Source organism: Pristiophorus japonicus, chromosome 2 (genome assembly GCF_044704955.1).
Source record: "Pristiophorus japonicus isolate sPriJap1 chromosome 2, sPriJap1.hap1, whole genome shotgun sequence".
Taxonomy (NCBI): Eukaryota; Metazoa; Chordata; class Chondrichthyes; family Pristiophoridae; genus Pristiophorus; species Pristiophorus japonicus.
Genome location: NC_091978.1, coordinates 260,320,413 through 260,335,691, shown reverse-complemented (window position 1 = coordinate 260,335,691; position 15,279 = coordinate 260,320,413). Strand labels below are relative to the sequence as shown.

Below are 15,279 nucleotides of genomic sequence, written 5' to 3'. Positions count from 1 at the left end.
AGGCAGAGTTGGCTAAAGTGGACTGGGAAAATAGATTAAAGTGTGGGACAGTTGATGAGCAGTGGCAAACATTTAAGGAGATATTTCATAACTCACAACAAAAATATATCCCAATGAGAATGAGAAATGATAACCATCCTTGGCTAACTAAGGAAATAAGGGATGGTATCAAATTGAAAACAAGGGCATACAATGTGGCCTAGACTAGTGGGAGGCCAGAGAATTGGGAAACTTTTAAAAGATAGCAGCGAACGACTAAAAAAATAAGATGGGGGAAGATAGATTATGAAAGTAAACTAGCACGAAATATAAAAACAGATAGTAAGAGTTTCTACGGTACATAAAAAGGAAGAGTGGCTAAAGTTAATGTTGGTCCCCTCGAGGATGTGACTGGGGAATTAATAATGGGGAACAGGGAAATGGCAGAGACTTTGAACAGATATTTTGTATCGGTCTTCACGGTAGAAGACACTAAAAACATCCCAATAGTGAATAATCAAGGGGCTATAGGAAGGGAGGAACTTAATACAATCACTAATGAAGTAGTACTCGGTAAATTAATGGGACTAAAGGTGGACAAGTCCCCTGACCTGATGGCTTACATTCGAGAGTCTTAAAAGAAGTGACTGCAGAGAGAGTGGATGTATTGGTTGTAATCTACCAAAATTTCCTGGATTCTGGGGAGGTCCCAGCGGATTGGGAAACTGCAAATGTAACGCCCTATTCAAAAAACGAGACAGACAAGCAGGAAACTATAGTTACTCGTTAGCCTGACATCTTGTCGTTGGAAAAATGCTGGAGTCCATTATTAAGGAAGCAGTAATAGGACATTTGGAAAAGCATAATTCAATCAAGCAGTCAGCATGGTTTTATGAAAGGGAAATCATGTTTGACAAATTTGCTGGAGCTCTTTGAGGACGTAACGAGCAGGGTGGATAAGGGGGAACCAGTAGATGTGGTGTATTTGGATTTCAAGGCGACATGCAATAAGGTGCCACATAAAAGGTTACTGCACAAGATAAAAGTTCACGGGGTCGGGGATAATATATTAGCATGGATAGAGGATTGGCTAACTATTTTCTGGTTGGCAAACAGTAACTAGTGGGGTGCCGCAGGGATTGGTGTTGGGGCCTCAACTATTTACAATCTATATTAATGTCTTGGATGAAGGGACCGAGTGTAATGTAGCCAAGTTTGCTGATGATACAAAGATGGGAGGAAAAGCAACGTGTGCGGAGGACACAAAAAAAATCTGCAAAAGGACAGACAGGCTAAGTGAGTGGGCAAAAATTTGGCAGATGGAGTATAATGTTGGAAAGTGAGGTTATGCACTTTGGCAGAAAAAAAATCAAAGAGCAAGTTATTATTTAAATGGAGAAGAATTGCAAAGTGCTGCAGTACAGCGGGACCTGGAAGTACTTGTGCATGAAACACAAAAGGTTAATATGCAGGTACAGCAAATGATCAGGAAGGAAAATGGAATATTGGCCTTTATTGCAAGGGGGGAGAGAGTATAAAAGCAGAGAAGTCCTGCTACATCTGTACAGGGTATTGGAGAGGCCACACCCAGTACTGCGTACAGTTTTGGTCTCTGTATTTAAGGAAAGGCCTCGAGAGTTGCTGGGCCTACTGTCTTGTAGATTTCGGCAGGGATTCCATCCTTTCCTGGAGCCTTTCCAGTACTCATCTGGTTGGTGGCTTTCTTTACTTCGTCCATGCTGGAAGGAAGATCAAGATCTTCTTTGATAGGTTGCTGGGATATGGAGTCAAGTGCTTCTTCATTCACTGTTGAAGGTCGATTAAGAAGGTTACTGAAGTGTTCTCTCCACCTCTCGTTTATGTTTGTCCTGTCTTTGATCAAAGTGCTGCCATCTGCTGAAAGGAGTGGAGTAGTGCTGGGTTTTGATGGTCCATAGACTGACTTGATGGTGCTGAAGAACATCTTTGTATTGTGAGTTTCAGCATAATGTTCCCCTTCCTCTGCTTTCGTCTGCCACCATTTATCTTGCATCTGGCGAAGGTCTCTTTGTGCTTAGCTCTGCATGTGTCTGTAGCGGTTCCTCTTGGAAATTGAGGAAGGGTCATTTTGCCATTCTAGGTAGGCCCAGCAACTCTCGAGGCCTTTCATAACATAATAACTAGCATCTGGGAAGATGAAGACATGACATGCCACATGACTTCGTGACACTATGATAGTTTCCCTCTACAAGAACAAGGGCAACAAAGCAGAATGTGGCAACTACAGGGGAATATCGCTTCTGTCCATTGCTGGGAAAATCATTGCCCGCATAGTATTGAACCGACTCATCGCTAGTGTCTCAGAAGTAAATCTTCCAGAAACACAATGTGGCTTTCGACCTGATCGGAGCATAGCAGACATGATCTTTGCACTCAGACAAGTGCAGGAGAAGTGCATTGAGCAGAACATGGACCTGTACGCTGTATTTATTGACCTCACCAAGACCTTTGATACTGTTAACAGAGCAGCGCTGTGGTCAATCTTGACGAAACTTGGGTGCCCAAGGAAGTTTGTCCACATCATCAAGCTGTTTCATGACATGACAGGTGAAGTGCTCTCAGACGGCACAACCACGGCCCCATTTGCCATCTCAAATGGAGTGAAACAAGGTTGTGTACTCGCTCCAGTTCCATTCAACCTATTCTTTACCTGCGTCTTGAACTATGCCATAAAAGACAGCACACAAGGAGAGTGACCTACAATCCATACTCAGCAAATTTGCTGAGGCAACAGAATTGTTTGGCCTAACCATCAGCCTTAGTAAAACCGAGGTCCTCGGTCAGCCTGCCCCTGGCAACACAGCACCTGCTCCCACAGTCTTCATCGGCAGTATACAACTAGTGGACAGCTTCAAGTACCTTGGCAGCACCATATCAAGTGATGGGTCCTTGGACAAGGAGATTGATGCAAGGATCTGTAAAGCCAGCCAGGCACTTGGTCGCTTGCGCACTAAGGTGTTGAGTCACCACCACATCCGACGGTCAACCAAACTGTTAGTGTATAGAGCAGTCGTTCTCTCATCCCTCCTCATCTTCCGGTGGGCTGGACATGTCATCTGCATGGACTAGTCAAGGATCCCTCGTCAGCTTCTTTACGGCGAGCTCTGTGAAGGTCGAAGACACCAGGGGCGCCCCCGCAAGCGCTACAAAGATTGCATCAAGGCTAACCTCCAGTACTGTGGCATCCAACCAAAGGACCTCAAGAATACAGCAGCTAATAAAATCCAGTGGCGAACCCTCACAAGGACTGCCTGCCAGACCTTCGAAGAAAGCTGATGTCAATGTCTGCGGGACACTAGAGATAGACGACATCAGGTGGCAGTACTGTCAGCATCAGGCACATCGAACTTCCCTTGTCCGACGTGCAAGAGCCTATGTGCATCCAGAATTGGCCTATACAGCCACATGAAGACACATGCCATTGATGATTAGCACATCAACATCTTTGTTGGATACGACAGACTACCAAGATTTAAGGAAGGATATACTTGCATTGGAGGCTGTTCAGAGAAGGTTCGCTACGTTGATTCCGGAGATGAGGGAGTTGACTTATGAAGATAGATTGAGCCTATATTCATTGCACTTTAGAAGAATGAGGGGTGATCTTATCGAAAGATGTAAGATAATGAGGGGGCTCGACAAGGTGGATGCAAAGAGGATATTTCCACTCATAGAGGAAACTAAAACTAGGGGACATAGTCTCAGAATAAGGGGCTGCCCATTTAAAACTGAGACGAGGAGAAATTTCTGCTCAGAGGGTTGTAAATCTATGGAATTCTCTGCCCCAGAGAGCTGTGGAGGCTTGGTCATTGAATATATTTAAGACGGACAGACAGATTTTGGAGAAATAAGGGAATAAAGGGTTATGGGGAGTGGGCAGGGAAGTGGAGCTGAGTCCATGATCAGATCAGCCATAATCTTATTAAATGGAGGGGCAGGCTCGAAGGGCCAAATGGCCTACTCCTGCTCCTATTTCTTATGTTCTTATTCTCATCACTCTCTGGGTAAAGATGTTTCTTCTTAATTCCCGATTTGATTTCTTGGTGACTATCTTATATTGATGGGCTCGAAGTTATGCACTTCCCCACAAGTGGAAACACTCTCTCTGTATCCACTATCAAAACCTTTCATAATTTTAAAGACCTCTATCAAGAGAAAAGAGACCCAGTCTGTTCATCCTTTCCTGACCAGTATACCCTTGCATTTCTGGTAGCATCCTTGTAAATCTTCGCTGCACTCTCTCCAGTGCCTCTATCTCCATTTTATAATTACGGTGACCAGAATTGTACACAGTACTTCAAGTGTAGTCTAACCGAGGTTCGATACATGTTTAGCATAACTTCTATACTTCTCAATTATATCCCTCTAGAAATAAGCCCTCGTGCTTGATTTGCTTTTTTATGGCCTTGTTAACCTGTGTCGCTACTTTTCGTGATTTCTGTATTTGTACTCCGAGATCCCTTTGCTCCTCTACCCCACCTAGACTCACACCCTACAAGTAATAAGTGACTTTCCTATTCTTCCTACCAAAATATAATACCCCACATTTATCGGTGTTGCCTTTCATTTGCCAATTATATGCCCATTCTGCAAGTTTGTTAATTACTTCCTGTAATTTGTTGCAGTCCTCCTCAGTCATCCGCAAATTTAGAAATTGTGTTTTTGATTAGAGTTTAAATCTTTAATATAAATTGGGAACAACATTGGTAATACTTGTGGAACACCACTACCCACCTTCTGCCACTGTGAATTTACCCCTACTCTCTTTTCCTGTCTTGAAGTCAGCCGGCAATCCATTCTGATACTTGTCCCCTGACTCCACATTCTCTGACCTTATTCATTAGTCTATAATGTGGAACCTCAACCCAAGGCCTTTTGAAGATCTAGTTCAATTACTTATTAACGTGTCTATTCTCTCAGTTACCTCGTCAAAAAAATGCAGAGTTTGGCACTTTACAGACCGTTTACGCTTATTTACACACATTTTACATTCGGGAGGATTCTAGTCAGATTGGCAGGAAACTTGAAATGGAATTGGCCACATTTTCGGGTCTAACTTACGCTCACGGAGGAAATTCCCGGCCAAGTAAGTGCGCTGGGTAAATTTCGCTCTTACTCGGCGGGAGTTCTGTCGCTATTTTGGGGAAATCGGCGCCTGGGAGATGGTCGGATCTGTTACAGCGGAAACCCTGCAAAATATGGCCATTTCCGCGGAAGTTACGGCGAGAGATCGCAAGGATCCCATGGAAATTCTCAGAGGCCGCGGGTCAGCGCTAGCTCGCCCCGAACCGCTGCACTCTACCTTGGATAACTATCTCCCTGCAGCTCGCCGCCTGAGTTTTGGGAATCACGGTCCGTAACAGCACCTTGAGCCGCCCCGCGGCCCGCTCGCCCGTCACTGCGGCCAGAAGCTCGTCCAGCTCCCGGCCCCACTCACACCTCAACCCCGGCAACAGGTCGGCTAAACCTCGCCTCAGGCCCGCGGCCGACCAGCGTAGCTCCCGCTCGGCGTCCAGCCGACAGCCACTAAGCCGGCGATTTGCCACCTGCGGCTGTAGCGTCCACACATCGAGCGCGGCCCAGAAACCGGCCGCGGCTTGGGCGCCGGGCTCCAGCCGTAAAGCGCGCTCAGCCACAAGCCGCATGGTCCCCGCCGCTCGATCACCCCCGGCAACCGGCTCCTCCCGCTCGGTCACCCCGGCAACCGGCTACTTCCGCTTCCGCCGGCACGGATCCGCGTCATCCGCGCTTGGTCGAGGTCAGGGGTTGTCTGGCAGGGGGCGGGGCTGAATCGGGCGAACATTGCCCAGGTCACCAGCTCGAGTTTCACCGTCACACCCCAAACAGGAGAAGGCAACATTAAAGGCCCAGCAGTCTACTTCCTGTCAGCACCTTCTTGCGTTGGAAGAAAGGTGAGAAATTACTGTCTTGTTCAGAGATCTGGTAGAGTGCTGAGCTGCACAGACATAGCTGTAGGGTTACAAGTCAGAGGGCGATCTGGACAAGTTGTACCGTGCTCTGGTCAGACCGTATCCATCTATCGCCACCAAGAAACGATGGAGACATTCAAGCGCTGGAGGCAGTGCAGAGAAGTGCCATGAAGGAAAGGTGGAGGAAACTTGGGCTCATTAGTCAAGAAAGAAAGACTTGCAATTATTTAGCGCCTTTCACGACCACTGGATGTCTCAAAGCGCTTTACAGCCAATGAAATACTTTTTGACGTGTCGTCACTGTGGGCCAGCACACTGCGATATGTGTGCGCACTGAGTCCGTGCAGCAGAGCTGGTCTCCAGTCGTCTTGGGTAATCCTTGCCACTGGACCAAGACTTAGCTCTGTCAAGCCCGTGTGGTGGTTGGTGGCTACCACACGTTAAAAAAATCCACGCACAGGCATCTTCCACCTGTAGTTCGGATCCTTCATTGAAACTCCTGTGAACTCATCCTTTTTTGGCGTGGTAGCAAGTCCTCCTTGTTTCGAGGGACCACCTGTGACTGACTGAATGTGGGAAATGTGGTAACCAATTTGCGCTCAGCAAACTCCCACAAACAGCAACGTGATAATGACCAGATAATCTGTTTTTTTGTTGTGTTGATTGAGGAATAAATATTGGCCAGGACACAACAACAACAACAACAACAACAACAACTTTTATTTATATAGCGCCTTTAACATAGTAAAATGTCAACAGATAACTAAGAGGTGACCTTTATAGATGTATATAATAGTTACGGAAAGAAAAAGTTTCATTTATTTAGTACCTCTAATGACCTCAGGATGACCCAAAGCGTTTTACAGCGTACCTTTTGCATGTAGTGACTATTTCATCATCATAGGCGGCCCCTCGTATCGAGGATGACTTGCTTCCATGTGATGAGTTCACAGGTGTTTCAATGAAGGACCTAATATTCCAGGTCCCGAATTACATGTTGAAGGGTGGAAGATGCCTATGTGTGGATTCTTTTAATGTGTGGTGGCCGTTGCACACCAGCCACATGGGCTTGACGGAGCTAGGTCTTGGTCCAGTGGCAAGGATTAACCAAGACGACTGGAGATCAGCTCTGCTGCATGGACCTAGTGCGCACACATATTGCAGTGTGGGCTGGCCCGTGCTGCACCTGGGTCCTCGCCTCTTCTGGGCCCCGAACTCACGCCTCTCCTGGGTCCCGATCACGTCGCTCCACGATCACTCGCCGCTCCTGCATCCCAACCTCGCAGCTCCTGCTGTACCTGCCCACGCTCCAATGTTAGACACTAGTGTTAGGCACAATTGTAACGTAGCAAACAAAGAGCAATGATAATGACCTGATGATCTGTTTTAGTAACGGATATTGGCCACAACACCAGCGTTAACTCCCCAGCTCTTCTTCAAACTAGTGCCATGGGATCTTTTACATCCATTTGAGAGGGCAGACAGGGCCTCCATTTAAAGTCTCGTCCGAAAGATGGTACCTCCGACTGTGCAGCATTCCCTCAGTACTGCACTGAAGTGTCAGCCTAGATTTTGTGTTCCAGTCTATGGAGTGATATTTGAACCCACAACCTTCTGACTCCGAGGTGAGTGCTGCCACTGAGCCACAACTAATGTCTTTAGCACGGTAGGAAGCCATTCGGCCTATCTAGTCTGTGCCGGACAAAAAGAGCTATCCAGCCTAATCCTACTTTCCAGCTCTTGGTCCGTAGCCCTGCAGTTTATGGCACTTCAAGTGCATATCCAAGTACTTTTTAAATGTGATGAGGTTTCTGCCTCTACCACCCTTTAAGGCAGTGAGTTCCAGACCCCACCACCCTCTGGGTGAAAGAACATTCTCCTCAACTCCCCTCTAATCTTTCGACCAATTACTTTAAATCTATGCCTCCTGGTTATTGACCTCATTGCTAAGGGAAATAGGTCCTTCCTATCCACTCTATCGAGGCCTCTAATAACTTTATACACCTCAATGCAGTCTCCCCTCAGCATCCTCTGCTCCAAAGAAAACAACCCCAGCCTATTCAATCTTTCCTCATAGCTAAAATTCTCCAGACCTGGCAACATCCTCGTAAATCTTCTCTGTACCCTCTCTAGTGCAGTCACATCTTTCCTGTAGTCAGAACTGTATGTAGTACTCTAGCTGTGGCCTAACTAGTGCTTTGTACAGTTCAAGCATAACCTCCCTGCTCTTATGTTCTACGCCTCAGCTAATAAAGGAAAGTATACCGTATGCCTTCTTAACCACCTTATCTACCTGTTAATTTTAAATAATATTCAAACTGTGAGTTTATTTTTAAAAGTTGTTGTTTGTCCTTTGAGACAGTGGTTCTTAAACTGGAAAAATCACCGGTAACATTAACTCAACCTAGTAACATTAAGCCAACCTAGTAACATTAATGAAACTCTATTAGAGACGTGCTTAAGCACTTCTCAGATCCACGTCTGTTGTGGTAAACATTATTTTTTAATTCCGCGCAGCTTCTGGTAGCTTCCAGTTTGTTGGCAGAAGTCACTCCATTGATATATACCTCAAAAAGCAAGGGGCCTAGTACTGAGCTGTGCGGAATCCCATTGGAAACAGCCTTCCAGTCACAAAAACACCCATCAACCATTACCCTTTGCTTCTTGCCACTGAGCCAATTTTGGATCCCTTGGACCCCCATGGGCTTTTACTTTCTTGACCAGTCTGCCATGTGGGATCTTGTCAAAAGCCTTGCTAAAATCCATGTAGACTGCATCAATCATGCTATCCTCATCGAGCCTCCTTGTTACCTCCTCAAAAAATTAAATCAAGTTAGTCAGACACAACCTTCCCTTAACAAATCCATTTGAAAATCAAGGTGTTGCTTAACCGGGAGGCATGGCTTAACTGAGCCAATTTAGGTCGGTGAGCACAGAGGTGATGTATGAACAGGACTTGGTGCAAGTTAGGACACAGGCAGCAGAGTTTTGGATGAACTATATTTTACAGAGGGTAGAACTTGAAAGACCAGCCAGGAGTGCATTGGAATAGTTAAGTCTAGAGGTAACAATGGCATGGATGAGGGTCTCAGCAGCTGATGAGCTGAGGCAACTAGGTTGTCTTAGTGATGGTGTAGATATGTGGTCGGAAGCTCATCTCGGGGGGCGAATACGACAAAAAGGTTGCCAACAGTCTGGTTCAGCCTCAGGCAGTAGCTAGGGAGAGGGATGGGATCGGTAACTAGGGAACAGAGTTTGCGTCTTCGATTAATGGCTTCAGTCTTTCTAATATTTTTAGTTGAAGTATCTGCTCATCCAGTGAAGGATGTCAGACAAGCAGTCTGACAATTTAGATATAGTGAAGGGTTCAAGGGAAGTGGTGGTGAGGTATATCTGGGTGTCATCAATGTACATCTGAATACTGACGCTGTGTTTTTGGATGATGTCACTGAGGGGCAGCATGTAGATGAGAAATAGGAGGGGGCCAAGGATCGATCCTTGGGGGACACCAGTGGTTGCGCTGCGGGAACGGGAAGAGGAGCTATTGCAGGTCATACGAAGAACAGGTAAAGACCCTCTGATCTGTCTCACACATTAGTCATACCTTATGTATCACAATATATACTCTTCTGCACCTGAAACCATGTGAGCTTCTCGGAGAGGCGAAAACCCAGGCCAATTTGGGGGAACAAATCTGGAAAATTCCTCTCCAACCCATCTAGGCGATTGAAACTAGTCCAGGAGATGACTCTGGCGCTCAGTTCCCTCCAGTACCTACCTTCTGTAAGAGGTGATCTCTGCCGCAGCCAGAAACAGGTCCAGCTCTCACTTGAAGGAATTCCAAGTGAGGCCTGACCAACATCTTGTACAAGGACAAAATAATATGCCTTGTACGCAATTGTCCTATGGATACATCCCAACATCCTGTTTGCTCTAGCTGTCGCTTCGTGACATTTCTCATAAACCTATAGAGATGTGTGCACTAGAATGCCCAAATCTCTTTCTATCTCCACCTTTCTTTAATGATTTTCCCTGAAGGGTGAATGAATGTTGAGCATTTGTCCTGCCCACATGCACAACACTGCACTTATCCAAGTTCTACCTAATTTGTCAGTCATGAGCCCAGTCTCCCAACACATTAAGATTTGCCTGAAGGAGACAAGCATTATTTACAGTCAGATTATATTGTTTATAAGCCCCCAAACAGTAGTTGTAATGTAGGACAGAGTATAAATCAGGAAATTAGACGCGCATGTAACAAGAGTGATGCGGTAATCACGGAGGCCTTTAATCTATATAGACTGGACAAACTAAATTTGCAGTAATAATGTGGAGGACAAATTCATGGAATCCGTACAAGATAGTTTTCTAGATCAATATGTTGAGGAACCAACTAGGGAGCAAGCTATTTTAGATCTAGTATTGTGCAATGAAAAAACGTTAATTAATAACCTTGTAGTAAAGGGGCCCTTAGGGAAAAGTGGCCATAATATGATAGAATTTTATATTAAGTTTGAAAGTGATTTAGTTAAATCCAAAACGAGGGTCTTAAATCTAAACAAAGCAAACTATGTAGGTATGAGGGATGAGTTGACTAAGATAGATTGGGAAACTACATTAAAACATATGATGGTAGATGAGCAATGGCTAGCATTAAAAGTGTTAATACATAATTTACAACAAATATACATTCCTTTAAGGTACAAAATCCCCAAAGGAAAAATGATCCAACCGTGGCTAACAAGAAAAGTTAAACATAGAAACATAGAAACATAGAAAATAGGTGCAGGAGTAGGCCATTCAGCCCTTCTAGCCTGCACCGCCATTCAATGAGTTCATGGCTGAACATGCAACTTCAGTACCCCATTCCTGCTTTCTCGCCATACCCCTTGATCCCCCTAGTAGTAAGGACTTCATCTAACTCCCTTTTGAATATATTTAGTGAATTGGCCTCAACTACTTTCTGTGGTAGAGAATTCCACAGGTTCACCACTCTCTGGGTGAAGAAGTTTCTCCTCATCTCGGTCCTAAATGGCTTACCCCTTATCCTTAGACTGTGACCCCTGGTTCTGGACTTCCCCAACATTGGGAACATTCTTCCTGCATCTAACCTGTCTAAACCCGTCAGAATTTTAAACCTTTCTATGAGGTCCCCTCTCATTCTTCTGAACTCCAGTGAATACAAGCCCAGTTGATCCAGTCTTTCTTGATAGGTCAGTCCCACCATCCCGGGAATCAATCTGGTGAATCTTCGCTGCACTCCCTCAATAGCAAGAATGTCCTTCCTCAAGTTAGGAGACCAAAACTGTACACAATACTCCAGGTGTGGCCTCACCAAGACCCTGTACAACTGTAGCAACACCTCCCTGCCCCTGTACTCAAATCCCCTCGCTATGAAGGCCAACATGCCATTTGCTTTCTTAACCGCCTGCTGTACCTGCATGCCAACCTTCAATGACTGATGTACCATGACACCCAGGTCTCGTTGCACCTCCCCTTTTCCTAATCTGTCACCATTCAGATCATAGTTTGTCTCTCTGTTTTTACCACCAAAGTGGATAACCTCACATTTATCCACATTATACTTCATCTGCCATGCATTTGCCCACTCACCTAACCTATCCAAGTCACTCTGCAGCCTCATAGCATCCTCCTCGCAGCTCACACTGCCACCCAACTTAGTGTCATCCGCAAATTTGGAGATACTACATTTAATCCCCTCATCTAAATCATTAATGTACAATGTAAACAGCTGGGGCCCCAGCACAGAACCTTGCGGTACCCACTAGTCACTGCCTGCCATTCTGAAAAGTACCCATTTACTCCTACTCTTTGGTTCCTGTCTGACAACCAGTTCTCAATCCACGTCAGCACACTACCCCCAATCCCATGTGCTTTAAAGATAGTATTATATCAAAGGAAGAGGCTTATAATGTTGCCAAAAAGAGCAGTAAGCCTGAGGATCGGGAGGATTTTAGAATTCAGCAAAGGAGACCCAAGAAGTTGATAAAGGGAAAATAGAATATGAGAGTAAACTAGCGAGAGACATAAAAACAGACTGTAAAAGCTTCTATAGGTATGTAAAAAGAAAAAGATTAGCAAAAGTAAATGTGGATCCCTTAAAGGCTGAGACAGGAGAAATTATAATGGGGAGTAAGGAAATGGCAGAGAAATTAAACAAATACTTTGTGTCTGTCTTCATGGAAGAAGATGCAAAAAACCTCCCAGAAATAGTGGAGAATCAAGGGTCTAGCGAGAATGAGGAACTGAAAGAAATGAGTATCAGTTAAAAAAGTGGTACTGGACAAATTAATGGGACTAAAAGCCGATAAATCCCTTGGACCTGATGGGCTACGTCCTAGGGTTTTGAAAGAGATGGCTATAGAGATAGTGAATGCATTGGTTGTCATCTTCCAAAATTCCCTAGATTCGAGAAAGGTTCCTGCGGATTGAAAGATAGGAAATGTAACACCACTATTTGAGAAAGGAGGGAGAGTGAAAATGGGGAACGACAGAAGCCTGACATCAGTAGTGGGGAAAATGCTAGAATCTATTATTAAGGACGTGGTACAGGGTAACAGGGCACTTAGAAAATAATAGTAGAATTGGGCAGAGTCAACATGAATTTATGAAAAGGAAATCATGTTTGACAAATCTGTTAAGAGTTTTTTGAGGTTGTAACTAGCAGAATAGATAAGGGGGAACCAGTGGATGTGTATTTGGATTTTCAGAAGGCATTCGATAAAGTGCCACAGAGAAGGTTATTAAACAAAATTAGGGTTCATGGGATTGGGGGTAATATACTAGCTGGATTGAAGATTGTTAGGAAAAATTGGGTCATTTTCAGGTCGGCAGACTGTAACTAGTGGGTTACCGCAAGGATCAGTGCTTGGGCCTCAGCTATTCATAGGCAGTCCCTCGGAATCGAGGAGGACTTGCTTCCACTCCCAAAGTGAGTTCTTTGATGGCTGAACAGTCTGATTCGAGAGCCACAGGCCCTGTTACAGGTGAGACAGACATTCGTCGAGGGAAGGGGTCGGTGGGGCTGGTTTGCCGCGTGCTCCTTCCGCTGCCTGCGCTTGGCCTCTTCATGCTCTTTGCGTTGAGACTCGAAGAACTCAACGGCCTCCCGGATGTACTTACTCCACCTCGGGCGGTCTTCAGCCAGGGTCTCCCAGGTGTCAGTGGTGATGTCGCACTTTACCAGGGAGGCTTTGAGGGTGTCCTTATAACGTTTCCGATGTCCTCCTTTGGCTCGTTTACCATGAAGGAGCTCTGCATAAAGCATTTGCTTAGGGAGTCTCGTATCTGGCATGCGAACTATGTGGCCTTCCCAGCGAAGCTGATCGAGTGTGGTCAGTGCTTCAATACTGGGGATGTTAGCCTGGACGAGGACACTGATGTTGGTGCGCCTGTCCTCCCAGGGGATTTGCAGGATCTTGCGGAAACATCGTTGATGATATATTTCCAGCGACTTGAGGTGCCTTCTATACATCGTCCATGCCTCAGATCCATCCAGGAGGCATTACTACATGTAGACCATGAGCTTTGTGGTAGATTTGAGGGCCTGATGTTCAAACACTCTTTTCCTCAGACGGCCGAAGGCTGCACTAGTGCACTGGAGGCGATGCTGAATCTCCGCATCAATGTCTGCCTTTGTTGATAAGAGGCTCCTGAGATATGGGAAATGGTCCACTTTGTCCAGGGCCGCGCCGTGGATCTTGATGATTTGAGGGCAGTGCTGTGCGGTGGTGACAAGCTGGTGGAGGACCTTTGTCTTACGGATGTTAAGCGTAAGGCCCATGCTTTCATATGCCTCAGTGAATGCATTGACTATATTCTGGAGTTCAGCCTTTGAATGTGCACAGATGCAGGCATCGTCTGCATACTGCAGCTCTACAACAGAGGTTGGGGTGATCTTGGACCTGGCATGGAGGTGGCGTAGTTTAAACAGCTTCCCACTGGTTCTGTAGTTTAGTTCCACTCCAGCGGGGAGCTTGTTGATTGCGAGGTGGAACATGGCGGCGAGGAAGATTGTGAAGAGGGTTGGAGCGATGACGCAGCCCTGTTTGACCCTGGTCCAGACGTGGATTGGGTCTGTAATGGATCTGTTGGTAAGGATCACGGCCTGCATGTCATCGTGAAGCAGGCAAAGGATGTTGACAAACTTTTGGGGGCATCTGAAACGGAGGAGGATGCTCCATAGACCCTCACGGTTGACAGTGTCAAAGGCCTTTGTAAGATCGAAAAAGGCCATGTATAAGAGCAGGCACTGTTCCCTGCACTTTTCCTGTAACTTGCGCTGCAAAGATCATGTCTGTCACAATCTATATCAATGATTTGGATGAGGGGACCAAATGTAATATATCCAAGTTTGCTGATGATACAAAGATAGGTGGGAATATAAGTTGTGAGGAGAATGCAAAGAGAGTTCAAGGGGCTATAGACAGGCTAAGTAAGTGGGCAAGAACATGGCAAATGGATTATAATGTGGAGAAATGCGAAGTAGGAAAAATAGAGATTGGGAAATTTTGGTATTCAGAGGGGTCCTTGTACACGAATCACTAAATTAACATGCGGGTACAGCACGCAATTAAGAAAGCAAATGGTATGTTGGTCTTTATTACAAGAGGATTTGACTATAAGAGTAAAGATGTCTGACTGCAATTAAATAGGGCCCTGGTGAGACCACATCTGGAGTATTGTATACAGTTTTGGTCTCCTTCCCGAAGGAACGATATACTTGCCATATAGGTAGTGCAACAAAGGTTCACCAGACTGATTGCTGGGATGGGGGGGATTGTCCTGTGAGGAGAGATTGCATAGACTAGGCTGATATTCTCTAGAGTTTAGAAGAATGAGAGGTGATCTCACTGAAACATACAAAATTCTTACAGGGCTTGACAGGGTAGATGTTTCCGCTGGCTGGGGAGTCCAGAACCAGGGGTTGCAGTCTCAGAATAAGGGGTCGGCTATTTAGGACTGAGATAAGGAGACATTTCTTCACTCAGAGGGTGGTGAATCTTTGGAATTCTTTACCCCAGAGGGCTGTGGAGGCTCACTTATTGAGTATACTCAAGACAGAGATCAATAGAATTTTGAATATCAAGGGAATAAAGGGATCTGGAGATAGTGCAGGAAAGTGGAGTTGAGGTAGAAGATCTGCCATGATCTTATTGAATGGCGGAGCAGGCTCGAGGGGCTGAATGGCAACTCCTGCTCCTAATGCTTATGTTCTTATTGTTATGTCTTAAATAAAGCAATGTGACTGAGTACTGTAGACTGGAGTAAGTGTGACCTTAGTGTCTTTATTCTGACTCCAGAGTGCTGG

At 45.5% G+C, this 15,279-nt stretch overlaps 2 protein-coding genes across 2 annotated transcripts in view; one reads left to right on the top strand and one right to left on the bottom strand.

Moving 5' to 3' along the window:
- trmt44 (tRNA methyltransferase 44 homolog) overlaps nt 1-5,724 on the bottom strand; it is a 65,183-nt gene extending 59,459 nt beyond the window's left edge. Inside the window, exon 1 of the mRNA XM_070871319.1 lies at nt 5,321-5,724. Within this exon, the coding sequence (XP_070727420.1) occupies nt 5,321-5,663 (343 nt within the window). The 5' untranslated portion in view covers nt 5,664-5,724. The remainder of the gene's footprint in view (nt 1-5,320) is intronic.
- Nucleotides 5,725-5,755: 31 nt separating this feature from the next.
- Nucleotides 5,756-15,279, top strand: part of acox3 (acyl-CoA oxidase 3, pristanoyl) — a 307,347-nt gene continuing 297,823 nt past the window's right edge. Inside the window, exon 1 of the mRNA XM_070871311.1 lies at nt 5,756-5,930. The gene's annotated coding sequence lies outside the window, so the exon portion shown is untranslated. The remainder of the gene's footprint in view (nt 5,931-15,279) is intronic.